Source organism: Lampetra fluviatilis, chromosome 12, assembly GCF_964198595.1.
Source record: "Lampetra fluviatilis chromosome 12, kcLamFluv1.1, whole genome shotgun sequence".
Lineage (NCBI taxonomy): Eukaryota > Metazoa > Chordata > Hyperoartia > Petromyzontiformes > Petromyzontidae > Lampetra > Lampetra fluviatilis.
Genome location: NC_136286.1, coordinates 13,376,960 through 13,393,066, shown reverse-complemented (window position 1 = coordinate 13,393,066; position 16,107 = coordinate 13,376,960). Strand labels below are relative to the sequence as shown.

Sequence of the window (16,107 nt, the reverse complement as noted above, 5' to 3'; positions counted from 1 at the left end):
TTTATTTTTTATATGCAGAAATAATTGAACACTCAAGGTAACACGCTTAATTTCTCAAGTTTTGCTTTAAATCTAATGTATAAAAAAGATCACCTTGTTTTGTTTATTGGGTTGATAAGTTAAAATAGTAATAAAAAATGTACAGCTCTTTGTCACTGTGCGGTTGTATGACAGCCTCTCCATGCTGTGTGAGTTGTCGGGGTCTGGCGCTGGCCAGTGTGGGTTGGTGAAGGAAGGGGCCCAGAATTGGTTCAGATGTCACTCGCCACTGATATGATAAGTCGTGGCTCGGAATCGAACTTAGGGGTTCGCCGGGTTCAAAGCACACTGCGCTAACAGCTGCTCCATCACACCACCACGATGAACGCTGCCATCAAACGTAATTGTTTATTATCTGAAATAACATTGAGCAATTTCTTGTTTTTTTACCTATTTATATTATTGCCTATTACTGATGAGCAGCTTCATTACTTACATTGACATCTATCCTGTACATTCATGGCAATGGTAAGACTGTAGTGTGTGGGAGGCAGTGGCACCGTGAGTCTGAGCACTTCCCTGAAGCCGGTGACCTGAGTTAGATTCCCCACCACGGCCAACATCAGTGGCCAATTATATTTGACCTGATCCAGTCATTTATACCATGTCACCAACCTGCGCAGACCGGCGTAGTGAAGTATGGTCAAATACCTCCTACCACTGTCACCGCACGTTGAGGCCATCGTCCCGCAGCAAATTGCTAGGGGTCTGTAAATTGCCGTATTATTTGAAAATTACAATTCTCTATAAACTATTTGTACATTTCTGTTCTGGTTGCACCAGTGAGTGAACGTATTTATGTCTGTATGACAAAATTAGTTTAGGTGAAATGTGTCTTAATACAGAGGTGATTTACGTATTGCAGATCAAAAACAGAAACATAGCGAGAGGATTGTTAGCGAGTCTGGATGCGTTCCCTCCCCCCGCTGTTTTATGTTCACGATATTCGGGAAGTGTTTGGGAGCCCAGTTTGCTGTGCGGCTGCCAGGCCTGTAAATCCCTCGCGTTGTGTAGTGCGGTGACCTACTTTCACGGAAGCTTTTCGCAGGTGGCATGCGAGAGCTTAGTGTGCAATGAAATATTTGATAATGATTTTTTGGGTAATCTGGCCAAATAGATCAGTGGGTAAACCTCTGTCACCTGCTGTGCTGAGCCACGCGTACAAATACAAATTATTAAATTGCGTTAATCCTGTCGGACGTTTACTGCACAATGTCACTTCTGTTAATGCTCGCGTTGTCATTCTAACGAGACACATTTATGTGAAACTGTTAAACTGGAAGTGTGTATTGTGTCATTAACGTATATCACTGCACTTTGAGTCAGTGCTAAGTGGTCATACAAAACATTTTAGGAGATTATTATAAAATGTTGCAGCTGCTTGATTAATGCTTTTTAATTTCAGAGCAGTGCCCTCTGCATTTGGTTTTGGACGCTATGCAGCAGTTTACAAGGTTCCACATTGTTCTCATTATTGTTTTTGTGGGTTCGTGGGCCTGCTCGTTTACCGCCTACCAGACCTGTCAACTGGCCACATGCCCATACCAGCATATAGGCTGGCCTTTGGTCAAAAAGAAAAAAAGTCTGCATTTTAATTACATTTACACATCATTAGCAACTAACACATTTAGTTTAAGCTAAATAACAGAATATAACGAACGATATATATTGACAGTTTAAGAACACATACAAAAATCACTTTGTATATTCTAAGCCGAGTTATCACCCAGAAGCAGAGGGCTACCACTGAGCTTCACTGGATGTGGAATGTTAATCATATTTTGGAACAGACTTGAAGAATTTACTTCGTGTATTTGGAAAATAATTGTGATTAACGAGAGGGAGAGAGCATGAGTTAGTAGAACAGTGGGTGACCGGGGTGTCCCAAGTACACGGGTTTGCCAAATCATAGAACAGGTAAGTGTACGTGGTGCCGTGGTGGCGAGAGATTAACTCGCTCACGTGGTACGACGGAGGTTGTGGATTCGACCTTGACACGTTGATATTTGGAGTATATTTGGAGTTTTCATGTTTTCCCTGTGCTAGGGTGGATTTTTTTCTCCAGGTCCTCTGCTTTTTCACTCCACATTTAGAAACATGCGTTTAGATGATTTAGATTATTTTGCTGCTGTACATTTACACGTGATAAGCCACTTCGTTGAGCGGTCCATTGTGCCCAGGTCATTTCTGAAAAATAAACTAATAGCTCAGTGGGCTTTACCTGTTATTTGTATATATTTTCATTGATTTGTTTATCTCTCGTATATTTGCCCTCCTGTCGTGTTTTTGTTGTAACGTTCTGACCTCGTGCCCCTACTGGACATCTGTGAAAAAGAGCTTTGTAGCTCATCGGATTCCTCCATTAGAAATAAATATTCTGATTCTGAATTGTCTCGCGTACCCCCTGGAGATGTTTCGTGTAACCCCACGTGGTGACCTTGCCACATGCAGAAAACCGCTGCTCCAGAACAAGTTTCGGCACAGTTTACGTTCACCACAAATTTGTGCTAAAGTTTCTACGCTCGCGTTAGATTTTGGTTTAGAAATATTTCACACGGCACTTTACATGCTCTATGGTTGCGTAGAATATGTGCGTGTATATCAAAGCAAAAATTACGTGATGCACACCTTTGAAAGCGTTTACCGGGAACAATCCATGAATTTGTTTTTATTCAAAGAGATTGTGATGTTTACATTTTTTTGCGGCATTTCTCTCTTGCAGAGTTACTCGCCAAAGCTTTGAAGCAAGGTTTTGGAGTCGTAAACAAGGACTATCACCAGGTTAGTTTGCACGGTTCATAATTTTCACTTGCGCTTGTGTCTGCTCTGCAATCACGAGCCACTCATTTGTGTCGCCGTGCATCACTTTCACAACCTAAGTGTTTCCCGCGAATCACTGTCTTTGCCGCTGCATTGTTATCGTCGGAAGTTCATTTTGTAATGGCAAGTTGCGCGAATTAAATGAACTCAGTACTTCATTTCACCTGTTGCTCTGTGCTTGATTGCCTCACGATGGACGTGTTTGTTGTTGTTGTTGTTCCACGCTGCATGCCTCATTCGCCACGTGCATGGCACCTCAGGCTGAGAGAGTAGTCTTGATGCTCAAGGTAACTCCACCGCCGCTTTTCATTTCTCATTCGCGTCGATTTTAGCGTAGCTATGCGCGGCCGCTCTCTGGTTTCGCCGCGCGCCACGCGTGAAGATCCAGCACGCTTGCTGCTGCTGTGTGCCGGCTTTCTGCAGCATTTTAGCCCCCCGCCCCCCCCCCCATGTATCTAGGTTGGTTATAGCCACCGGTTTGAAGACTGTGATGGCGGCTGACACGAGGTTTTGCAGTGGCCGATCTCGACCTTGCAGGAACGCGCCGCGCTCCCTAACCGCCGCTCCTTGCCATGTTTTTTGTGTTTTCATGGTCACGTCTGATGTGGCTGAATGTCTTGCCCGATGCCATTTTGCCCAGGAAAAATGGAACGTTAAGCAATTTTTGCCGTGAAGGTTTTCTGTTATGTGTTATAAGTGTATGGTACATGTTTGTGGGGAACAGCAACGTAGTGGTTAGCTCTGAATCCGGCTACCCGACTTTAATTGCCAATCATGGCCAACATCAGTGGTGATGATCTGAACTGGTCCTGGGCCTCCCCTTGGTCGACTCCACCTTAAATGAGTACCTGGCGCAGTGTGTAGTAAACACCACCCCCTTCGTGCTCAGTGGCGGCCTTCACTTGCCTCAAATGTCTGCATGGCTATAAGGGGGATCTTTATGTATGTGAGTTTGCTGGCAAAGGCAAATATGAAGGCGCATGGGAATAGTGGATAGAGCATTGCACTAATTCCAACACTGCTAGTTCGATTCTTGACGATGTTGCACAATTCCGGAAGGAATTGAAAACTGAAATTATTATTGTGAGACAAAGGTGGCCAGCTTTTCATAGTACTGTACTGGCCACATGTTTCCTTTAGACTGCCCTTTTTGCCTAATAAGTGCTCGCTTACTGAAATGTCCAAGATGGTCTATATGGGGAGATGGGGGCTGTTTGATTGCTGGCAAATCAAAATCCTCACGTGATTTTCTGTTTAGTTTATTTTCCTTCACCCACACCTCCGATTAGCACGGTTGGCTATGTATGGTGCGAAAGAAGTTCAACATACATATATGAACCTCTGTGTGCTTGCAAATAGCACGTGACTTCAGGTCTTGTGGGGGATTATTTGTCTATGTGTGTGTATCTACGTGACCAGAATGTTGGTGGACTTTTAAAAAATACATCCAGAGGCAAGTTTATTCGTATCACAGCCATAACGGCAAAGAGATAATTTACGGTCTTAGACTCGGGTCAGGGTATAAGGTCTCCGCAGCCACAGGGAAAACATGCCTAATAGATTATGCATGTTGAGGTATGTGTATCTGTGAAACAGCATTGCATGTGCTCATTAGTTTTGAGCTGCCCTGGTAATAAACCCCGTTTTATTTAAAGTAAGGCACTGATGCTCCTTTTTTTCAACGTGGGCCTAAAACCACAGCAAGGAGACAGTCCCGCCATTATGTATGAATCCTATAACGCGGCACCATTTATTTCTGTCCCCAATGTATCGTAAGTTTAACCGTATGACGGCTCTCTTAAGATTTGGCCTCTTTCCAGTGGTGTTCTCCCGGGTCGGGTAAGTTTTGTTGAATGACATAAAACTTGCCAGCGAACCGCCAACAGAGAGTCAACTTCAGAAGGTCCCTATTGACTAAAGCTGTTTATCAATTCAGATTTCCAAACGTCAGTGCTGGTCTCGCTGTTATAACAGTGACAGCACTATTACCATGAGTGTCTCGGATATTTTTTCACTCCGAGCAGTTAATACGAATACGTTTTTGAATGGACTCGCTGTGACTTAGTTTGGACAAAAAAACTCCTTGTCATTGTAAGCTGGGTATACCCGATACTATTATGTCTTGATGTTATCAGATTCTAAATAAGACGTTCGCACATAGTAATGAGCCCCATTACATCTGATACTACCATGTGCGATGCTAAGTCTTGATTCCCAACAAGGATTCATGACACGCACACAGCATTGTGCGACCTGGCGCGATCTGTTACTCAGGCTTGGGCACTGCCCATTGCAAATCTAACTCGGTTGAAATGTTTAAGAACAGAAAAGATTTTGTCTGCGTTCATGAGCCAGGAGTGAATATTTTAAAATAGCCACTGTCCATTCATTAGTGGTCTTGCAATTGTGTGCTTTTCATGTATGTAATACGCATCGGTATTTGATGGGTATTTCAGAGTGAACTGTGTGTTAAATGCTTGTAAAAATAAGTCTTTCTGTCTGTCCTGTAGGTATGCTCACCCAGTATGCTGACTCCATTGTGATGCTTTTTTTTTTTTGGCAAACCTGTCTGGATGTATAACAGATGAATGTAACTGGCAACAAGTTGGCCATTCAGAGTGGTATACTGGTCCAAACTGTCGAAGAAGATATTAAAATATCACTTGGAAGAGTATTTCAAAGGATTAATGTTTAAAAAAAGAATATGCTGGCCATCTCTCCGCGCCATTAGTGACGCCTGCCAAGAGCTAGTCTGGCGTTAATTTTCATCGCATATTCACTCGTTTTATCACATCACGACGGCACATTTCCAATTTTAACGCCTTGGCATTTCACTAAACCTCGCCAACAGATGTCCAAGCTTTTTATGCTGTACTCCGGTAGGCTTCCACGTAACAAAGCCACCCAATTCCCAGAATATTACACACACGCTGGCTGTGCGCGTGACCCTGGTAAAAATGTTGACGACCCACAACGGTTTGTCTGGTGAAACAAGAGTGGCATTGTCGGAGTAAGCGTGCGTTTGTGTGAGAGGTGATGGCTGATATTGTGTTTTTAAATATTTTAAACACAGTTGCTGAGTTACCCGGCTTGAAGTGGCCTGAAAATTGTAATAGATAATAGTTATCACTTTTTTTTTAAATGAGCACGCTTAAAAAAGCAAGTGAACAAGAGCTTGAGGCGAGGAGAGACATTGAGAGGGAATTCCAAACTGGAGCAGTGCGTTGGGAACAAGGCGCACGCCTGTACACCAGCACTGTGGAGGCGAGGGTTGGTGGATCGCACGAAATGTTGATAGAGGATCTCAGAGCTTGGGCATTGGTTGGTGCTGGCCAAACCTGTGGCTGCCTTCCCGCTTGTCTGTGGTTCCTCATACCTCTGAGTTCTATCTCTATGGTGAATGCTGTGCAGCGTGTTGCACCTCATTATTAAGTGTCGTAACCTGCAAGTGTGGCGGTTCAATTCGGCGTGGATGGGTCGGTGATGTGGCCGTGCGCGCTCACGTTGTGCTTTCACCGGACCCAACCGTTGCCCTCAGATCATCTACTATGAGCTCGGCTTCATCGTGTGCGCGGCATTGGGCGTCGCCTTCCTGCTGCTGCTCCCGCTGGTGGGCTGCTGCCTGTGCATGTGCCGCTGCTGCGGGAACTGCGGCGGAGAGATGCACCAGAGGCAGCGGAAGAACGCCGACTGCAAGCGCAGCTGCTTCGGCGCCACGCTCTTCCTCGTCACGCTCGTCATCGCGTACGTCGTCTCGTCCCGCCGACACCTCTTGTCGCAGCGGCCGCTCGCTCGCTCGCTACCCGGTGGCGGTCGCGGTTGCCCGCTTGCCGGTAGCAGTGGCGGCCGCTTGCTCCCCGGTGGCGGTGGCGGTTGCTCGCCTGCCGGTAGCAGTGGCGGCCGCTTATTCGCTGGTGGCGGCCGCTTGCTCGCTTGCTCGCTTGTCGGTGGCGGCGGCAGCAGTGAAGGCGGCGGCAGTGTTTTTGCCGTCCCATCGCGCAATGAGTGTTTGCCAAAGTGTCCTTGATCTCATTAGGGGTGAAATGTTAGGACCCCCACGTTTGTGCATGGCGTAATAATAATTGCCAATTAAATAATTGCACGCTAGGCATGTATTCCTCATTTAATTAATTGCTCACACCTGAAATCGCAAACTTGAAAACTCGGCCCATTTTCATAATTAGTTTTTATATAATACCACGCCTTACATAAGCATTGTAGAAACGGCACTGACGTCGGTGTTTTTGGTCCTCGCTCGGTATTGTGCACGATATCGTGCGGCTTGTTTTGCGGAGCGTGTTTAAAAGCAGAGGACAACATTGTGAAACTTGTGGGGAGGGATTTGAGACGGACGCGTTCTGCACAGGGACAGCCTGGCGGCGGGGCTGCTGTCGATTGTTCACTGTGGGTGGCTGCCACTTTCGTTTTCACAACAGCTGGGTCAAAATCCTCGTATTACATTGGCAGAGGGAGGGTGTGAATATGTAAGGTACAAAAGAGAAGTAGTCACTCACGAGTGTAGGAGGCACGTGCATGATTGTTTTGTAGTGACCCAAATTTTCTGGTTACTGAACTAGGCACTGAACTAGCTGTAATGCAGTTAACATACAAGGAGTAGATTGATGGCGTTATCTTATAAATACATGTATTTAATAACAACAACATTTATATACACTGGAGAGCATTTCGGAGTCTCAAGACATTTCCATATGAGTGAGCGAATCATGTGACTGTAATTGCCGGCCTTTTCGTTGTCTACGGTATAGGGTAGCGTATGATCTGATCTTACTTTTAGGGCACAGGTCACTTGTGTAGAATAAATATTGAAAGGTTTCGTGCTGTCCCATGAAGCTGCAGTCGCTCGCACCATAGCATCTGGTGTTATGGAATGGATGAGCTTCAACTGTGTGTTTTTTTTACCATTGGGAAAAGCAGTCGATTCGGTAGAAAATTGTGGCGACTTGTACATTTTTCTACCCAAGAGTGATGAAATATTAGTATTTTACCAAAAACATGAGTTAAGCCAGCGGTATTTGTGTGTTCTCTGTGGTAATTCAAACATGTTTTTGCTTTCCCTTCGTGCGTCTCCGTGCAGGGCGGGCATTGTGTGTGCCTACGTGGCCAACCACAACGTGACCAACACCGTCCGGCAGTCGGAGACCCTGCTGTCGAGCAACTTCAAGGACGTCCGGACCCTGCTCAACACGACGCCCGGTGTAAGCCGCAGCTGCCCCAGCCTCACGTCCGCGCGGTTTCCTCCGTTAAATGTTACCGAAAACCACGCGCCTTACGCACCTGTGGATGTAGATTAAAGTTTAGCAAATGATTTGCCGATACCGCATTCGCAGTGGCACACAAAACAAACAACAACAACAAGTCGACGCATTCATCAATGCCACTGAATTAATATGAAAAGTGCAAAATATATTTTGCTTTGAGTAATGGCCCTTCTCCATAGCACATACATAGAAAGGTTAATAGGGAGGCCAGATTTAAAGTTTAGGCTTTTTTTCCTGCGGGTCACAATTTGCACCGCAGCAAAGTCAGCCGCTGCGCTGCAATGATGCGGCAATGATGCGGCAATGACGCGGCTCGTTTTGCTTTCATTACCGGCGTGAGTTGGACCTAATTAGAAGCACATGGCCGGTGTTGTCTCCTTACCACCAAGAGCCCTGCCAATAATAAACAGCTCATTTGCACGTCGCCCATGTGGTGTGCACGCTGCAGTGGTTCTCATTAGGGGGCTTTGTGCAAATTGCAGATGAGCATTGCGGCTAATTTGTAGAATTCCACTTTTCGTGAAATTTAAACGAAAGGGGGTTTCCAACTCCAAATTAGTCTACAGTGCAACTCGTTTTGTGGCTGTGACTTCGCATATAAAAGCGTGGTTTTTGAACAGGTGACTGACTTGAGTGTGTTTTTTTCTTTGTCTTTAGCAAATCGACTACATCGTTGAAAAGTACAACATCACGAAGGACAGGGCGGTTTCCGATCTCGACCGTGAGTGTAAATATTTAGGGTTGTTGTTTGTACGTTTTGGGGTTTTATGTATCTGTAAATGTTTAACTTTTTGAATCCTAGTAAGTACTTGTAATCGCAACTCTTGGCATTACCGGCAGTGCCAGGTAATAATGTCATTTCTATTAAGGCAGCATTTCACAGTCATCATATCTTTTAGTTATATTCCGGTGCGGACCCCGTTGGGACTAATGCTTTGTTTCCATGACCGCTGGCAACGGGGCACAACATCAGCGGCATGGCCCCTGTCCGTGTCCCCACACTCGTGAGCCACGAGGCTGCGGGGAACTCTGACCATCAGGCTCCACGCCCCCTCCCCCCACTGCCCTTTTCTACACTCCACGGCCTTCTGGGAAGCGATCGGTGGAACGACTATTGCAAATCGCGTTTCAACACAGGCTACATTAGGACGATTACCCCAACTAATGTCGCTGTCATGCTCATACGTTCCTGCTGGAAGCTGAACTAAGTGGTGGTCATCACCGGCTCCGGGTTGATATCCGGATGTGACACCGTGACCGGCTGCGAGGGTGGTTTTGGTAAAGCCGCCACGGTCCCCGTTCAGGAAGGGGAGACCCGTGAGGCCACCGCCCGCTTGACGTCGGCTCGGCCTGGTCAGGGCTGCCGTAGGAACCGTGGCCGAGGCCTGTTGTTGGTGCTGGACCAGTGTGCGGACGACCGAGCCGGCTCGTCCCCCCAGCGGTCGTGGAGGCGCGGCAAGACGGTGTCTGTGTGTCACGCTCAATTGCACGTGCGGCCTCGCTCCCCTGAGCCGATAACGTCGGTGTCCATACTACCGTTATTCGTTCAAACGTTCAATGAAATGGGTACACATTGTGCACCACGCACCTGGTAATTGCTAGAATTTGAAACCCGAGGGGAGGGGGGGGACACATAGAGTTTGGGCATACGTGGTTTCATGTTTAAAAAAAAAGTGTGTTTCTTCAGCCAGTGATTATGTATTCAACATTGTGCCAACATATCTTTCCAAAGACACATATCACTGGTATATTTTGTACAGGCGAGCGGCATGCCATGAGTGAATAGAAACAGGTGGGATAGAGGAGGAGTAGCAGCCCGGCCGAATTGTGGGCACAAGCTATCGCGCCGTTTGCCTTCCTGTTTTCCAGTAAATGCCTATTTACTTCAGCACAGACGCCACTGGTATTTGTATGCAACATACAGGATGCAAAATTCGTGTATTTTCCGACAAACAAAATATATTGTTCACCGTTCACTCTTGCCAAGGCCTACAAGTTATGGTACATGGAACATGTACGTGAGGTCATTTGTCCGCGTGACTGTTCCCGATATGTGCGCTATAAGAACTTCGTACTGAAACCTTGCCTTTAATATTAGTCTGATTTAAATACAATTCATGGTTTAATATGAAAAAATAGTCGCAATGAGCAGGAAAAAAATGTACACGCGACAATTTAATGTGTTTGGCTGTGTCCGTTGGTACGACAGAAATTTGACCAGATTATTACGTGGCCTAACCCAAAAGTCAATTATGAATATAAAATAAACACTTTAACTTGGTTGCGTTGTAGCACTTGCTCCAGTGCACGTGGAATGGATATCCCGTCGCTTGTTGGCCTCACAAGGGCCTGATTCTATCAGGAGCTGCTTAGAGCACGATAGTGATAATGGTGGTGAGGCATGCCAAGGGTGGTGTGGCTGCTACCAGGTCATGTAAATATAAAGTGAGATAAGAGATGTTTGTGTGGCCAGGTGGCCAGGCAGCCCTTGAGTGGGTGTGCTTTGTGCCCCTAGCGGTTCGTTTCTAATCTATGCTCATCTGCTGGGTCCTGTGTGATGGAGTGCAAACATACAGAGGAAAACAGGAAAAGCGTCTATTTTAAGAACATTCGGTTGGTGTTTTGAAAGGTCTGTGGCAAGGGCTTCACGTATGTTTTTTTTATTAGCACAATCCCCCCCAAAAAATCCATCCTAAATGTGAACTTACATCTGATGATAAATATATTTTGGTCTTTAAAATGCTTTATCCAGTGTTAATGCTATTAACGTTGCAGTTTTGCTTCACAGTGTGACTAATTGCTTTTTGGCCTCAGATTGCCACGCAAGTCAGTAAGTGTTCGGGGGCATGGCGTTCGCAGTTGCTTTACATCTCGATTCGATCCGTGCCGGTTCGGACGTTTGCAGAGGTGGGACCATTGCTGGGCCAGAGGATCCAGAGCCGGCTGGGCACGAAGGTTTATCCCGCGCTGCAGGCTGCCCTACAGATGGCCAACGGTCAGTGTCCACACGGCACCTTGATCACCGGCGACGAGCACGGTTGGCTGCGTGCAGTGCGGACGAAGTTCGACGCAGTGCATATGTACATCGCACACAGCTACGCGAGAGCAAAGGCAATGGAGTGAAACCGTTTTATAAAATAAAAATATAAACGTTCACATTTTAGGTTCCAATCATGCCCAGCTCCAGTGGTGGTGGGGGGGGGGGGGGCAGTAGAGCTGTTGCGTTGGGGGGTGAGGTGCAAAATACGAGTGGTGGACAGCAGAGGAGAGGGAACGCTGGCGGGGGGCACAAGGGACACTTGGTGGTGCGGGGCCAGCCCCAGAAGCCTCACAACCCCCGCCCCAGGTTCCCATTAAATGCGATGGAAACTGTGTTCAGGAAGAAATCGCTGGGGTGAGGGCATGGGGGGGCTCAGCCCCCCCCCCCCCCCCGAACTGGGCACCTTTATTAATTTGTTTTCAGTAATTTACAATTAAAGTTCAAATTAAATCAATTATATTTACCCGCGATAGAAGTCAAACTCCACCGATGAGAAATTGTTATGTTACATGTAAAATTATTGTACATATTTTGGAATCTTAAATAAGATGCGTGTCCTTCTCCTCGACAAACTGTTTGCACTTGATGATATTTGCGTTTTAGAAATCTGATGTCATTGTTTTTCATTCCATTCCTTCTCTGTGTTGCTTGAGCTAAACTCTAATTTAATGTGTAATCGTGGATCTGATTACCTGCTTTGGTTTTCCGTTTGCTATTTCTGTTGATTTTGGCTGCTGAAATGCATTCACTAACAACACTGCTTTGCTTTGCTACTGTACCATTGATCTTTGGAAACATTTGTGTCCCTATTTCGCTTTGTTCCAAAGTCACTGGGGGGAAAATCACCAAAGGTAACGCAACACTTGAGTGACCCTTTGTGTCTGTCCCGAATAAATGTTATTTTGTTTGGTACACTTCCATTCAACGTGGAAATTAAAGCCGCAATTCGAGTGCAGCTGCCATTAGTAGTCCGTTGGCTGCATAGCAGCGTTCCAATTAGTTTCACAAAGTGCGTTGATGCGTGTAGTTTATACCTTATTTTTCCCGATTGCTTGTCATAGCATTATGAATTCCCTGTAGTGAAATCTTGGCCAATGTTTCCAGAAAACGATTTGCTGTTTGAAATGTCCGCACTGTAACAAACTTGCATCTGGTGGTGTAGCTGAAGATGCCCATTGCAATTGAAATGATGCCCACTCTTGGTGCCGTTTTGTAGTTTAAGTATACAGGCAGACCACGCTTAGCGCGACCCCACAGAGAACACATTCGTTACGGTGCCCTTTGTCCTGGAGAAAGTTTTTACTAAGAAAAAGAAGAACATTAAAAACTAAAATGTCTACAAAGTGCTTTCGAGTGAACACGGAGCAGCCCCCATCATTGACTCAGCCAATGAGAGCGACGCACACTCTCAGCCAACCAGACCCCACTTCTACAGGAACGCATCTTGAGGACTAAGCGAGGCCTGCCTGTATGTACATTGTTTTCCGAATACCATTTTGATAAGACAAGTCTAATGATGGAGTATATTAATTAGTGCACATCGAACGTAACGGACGTTTTGCATTTCGCAAAATAACATTGTGTTCTCGCAAAAATGCCAATCGTGTGAAATTTAAGCGGCCGTCTTTACCCGTTTCCAAAGCGCATTTGGCTGTGAGAAAATCACACCGTTAATCCGCCGAGGAGATGACAAAGGTCGACCACGTGACCAATGGCGATGACCGCAACGACGATCGCTTGCTTGCTGACACTCTCCCCCCCCCCCATCCTCGAACGGGCAGTGATGTCGGCGACGCGCCAGGCGCTGCTGGACGTCAACACGTCGCTCTCGGTGCTGCGCGACGGCACCGAGAGGCTGCAGAGGAACTTGACGACCGTGCGCAACAGCCTTAACGCGACCCTCAATGACCCCATGTGCCAGAGGGCACAGCAGTGCGCCGCCATGTCGGGGCAGCTCGTCGTGCTGGATATCCACGCCGACTTCAGCTTGGTACGTGTGTGTGTACGTCGCACTTCTGTCGCACCGTACGTAGCCGACCGCGATAATCGAAGGTGCAGGGGAAGGACAGCAAGCTGGTGAGCGCCAGCGCTGCGTGTGCTGTGCCCCGAGTGCCCTGGTGGCTCCTCGCGCGGCCTCTAATCCACAGCGAGGGTTGGTGGATCACAAGCACGTTCGGGAAACTCTCAAATCTGCTGGGCTGCGAGGTCGCCATCTCCTTGTTTTGCCAGGGCGCGGCAGTACAGCAAGTGGGCTCATTTTCATCTGTATTCCATCTGTACGGGGATTGAGTGTTACCCCCCTCCATCCGTACATGTGAATTGTCTCCGAGGGCTCTGGTTTCCTGTATAAGTACTCAATGGAGATGGTCAAACATCCTCATATAGAGCCATAGAGCTTGGGCAATTGTTGGCGCTGGTTCTGGCTGCCTTCCTGCTTGTCTGTGATTTGCCATGCCTCTGAATCAAACGCAAACCTCCTGGGTGTAAAGCCTTAGATATACGCATAAGATGCAACTGTAACCAACTTCCCTCCCCTTAGTCAATAACTCAAGCTAAAATGAGGAGCTTCTATGAAATGAGGCTGGATGTTGTCTTTCCATGGCAGCCTTAACTGCCCTCGCATAACACTAAACACAAGAGGCCGACCGTCTCTACCGTGTGTGCATGTAGATTACTTGAAATTGTGTTCTTCCAGATAAAAAAGACGGAGCTTAACCGCTGTAAATGTTTAATTAATGCATGAGCTTAGAAACAATGTAAGTACAATGAGCACTGAAGAACAGGTTTACTGAACATGAAAAGGACCGGGTTTGGTTTAGTTTGACAGTGCGCAGAGCTGATGGTGGTGTTTGCCTTCCTGTGCAGCTGCACGACGTGTCCCGGGAATTGGAGCAGGTGAACAGACTGCTAGACACCAACATTACAGCAATGGTTGACAAGGTATGTTCAGTTTTTTTTTTAGATCTTGCAATGCACAAGTTGTCGTAATATGTCTGAGACTTATCGGGTTCATCATCGTATGTACAGGTTAAGAGTATTGGTGACACGCAAAATAAATCGTAAATTTACTACGTCAATGTTTAATTTTTGGTGGTAATTTTTCCCCCTGCGCAGGGCTACGCAACTTTTAATGACACGCCTGAAATCATCACACAGCAAACGAGGAACATTGCTGCAGGTAAGATAACAAAGCGGCGATGAAGTCTAATAACACGCAGCTGGTTTTCTCAAACTTGTTCACACATTATTGATGAGCATGGAATTCCTCGAGTTGACAACTGCTCTGTGTAATGCAAACATTTCTTTGTTCGGATTGCTTTTGCCTGGATCATTAAACATTGTCCTTTCAGGGAAGTTGCGTAAGTGCAGTAAACACAGCATGCATAGCAGCATCTTGTGGTTTCATGAATTTGAACGGAATAGCCAAGGGTCTGCTTTTTAAGTGCCTCACTATTAATGCGTTTCAAATTGGCTCCAGATTTGAGTACAGTTAGCTCTGGATAGTCCACGGGTGGATAATCCCGGGTGCGGATTAGCCGTGCTTGAGAAAACACAAATAGAATATCTTCGTTACGAGTTGACAGGTTTCATTAGAGCAGCTTGTTATCCACGGCCCATCGGCCACGTGACCGCAAACATGGTGGCAAGTATTGAAGTATTGCACTATCAGTGTTATTAGTGAATCTAGTCCATCCATCACTCTGGACAATTGAGAGTTGGCTGTATAGCATGTAGCATATTGCTCTATAATTTAACTGGACTTAACACTGAACAAGAAAACGCAGAATTAACCCCAACACATTACGTACACTTTATCACAAGAAATGCCCCATCGGCCCCATGTGCTGTAGATTTACATTTTCTAATGGGTGCTTTGCATGCATCAGCAGAGCATTTACGAATAATGTATGCCAGGCATTTATGGTTATTAGTGCTGGAGTGAAAGGAAATAATTGAGAAATTACCCAAGTAATGAATATTTTTGACAATCACGAGGTAGTTGATTTCCAGATTCATAACAGATATATGACTACGGTTCATAACAGATATATGACTACGGTACATGGGCTTTCGAGGGCTCATCAAGGTGTGCGTCCGTTTAAATTGGATGCGGTGAGGTTTTGTAAACTCACGGAATGAATGTGAGGACTAATTTGGTGGCAGCCCGTTATCTCGGTCACCGGTCCTCAAGGCTATTGCTCGGTCCACGTTGTTTCCTTCTGCTCATAGGCAGATGCAATGCAGGGCATAGCATCCGTTGATTGGCATTGAAAGTGTACGTGGCCGGAGATGATTTGTGAGCATGGAAATGTAGAAACGGACTGCAGCCCTGCGAGTTGAAGTTGGCAAACCATGAGTGGAGATGATTCGGGCTTGAGGACATTTCAATCCACTCTTAAATAGATCAACATTTTGTGAAATAAAAAGTTTATCGGCTTTTGTCAGACTTGGTCTAAGATAGTGAATTTAAACTGGATTCCAATAACGAATATGTATATTTAAACAGATTTTTGATTGCATAAATTATTCTAGATACATTCTCTGCTGAAAATAAAAAAAAAGGGTTTGCAGAAGATATCCCTTAAACATTAACACATGAAGCCACTTTGTCAATTCTAAGCATTTGGCTGTGTGGGACTTTTAGAATGAAACCTCAATATAGTTGCTTCTTCATCAATTCATTTTTCCACAGCGTTAGCAGGTTTTTAATGAGTGACCAAAACACTGTTTTGTTATTGAGTTGCGAAACTATTTTTTGCCACTCTTTTCCACAATTGCTTCTCATTGTTACTGGGCTCTAGAGGTGACATGAATGAATAGTTACTTACGGTGCAATCATCTTAATGACTTTCACATTTGAAATGCACAAGAGGCCTCTATTTCCTGTGCCTAAATTCCCGAGGATTGCTGATAGATGAAGTCCGGTCA

The 16,107-nt window shown here is 45.9% G+C and overlaps 1 protein-coding gene across 8 annotated transcripts in view; it reads left to right on the top strand.

Moving 5' to 3' along the window:
* PROM1 (prominin 1) overlaps positions 1 to 16,107 on the top strand; it is a 58,292-nt gene that overhangs the window by 16,156 nt on the left and 26,029 nt on the right. For all 8 annotated transcript variants that reach the window (XM_078861695.1, XM_078861694.1, XM_078861701.1 and 5 more), the window contains exons 3-10: positions 2,762 to 2,820; positions 6,398 to 6,603; positions 7,955 to 8,075; positions 8,796 to 8,859; positions 11,044 to 11,133; positions 12,960 to 13,168; positions 14,044 to 14,118; positions 14,293 to 14,356. In XM_078861695.1, the coding sequence (XP_078717821.1) occupies positions 2,762 to 2,820; positions 6,398 to 6,603; positions 7,955 to 8,075; positions 8,796 to 8,859; positions 11,044 to 11,133; positions 12,960 to 13,168; positions 14,044 to 14,118; positions 14,293 to 14,356 (888 nt within the window). The remainder of the gene's footprint in view (positions 1 to 2,761; positions 2,821 to 6,397; positions 6,604 to 7,954; positions 8,076 to 8,795; positions 8,860 to 11,043; positions 11,134 to 12,959; positions 13,169 to 14,043; positions 14,119 to 14,292; positions 14,357 to 16,107) is intronic.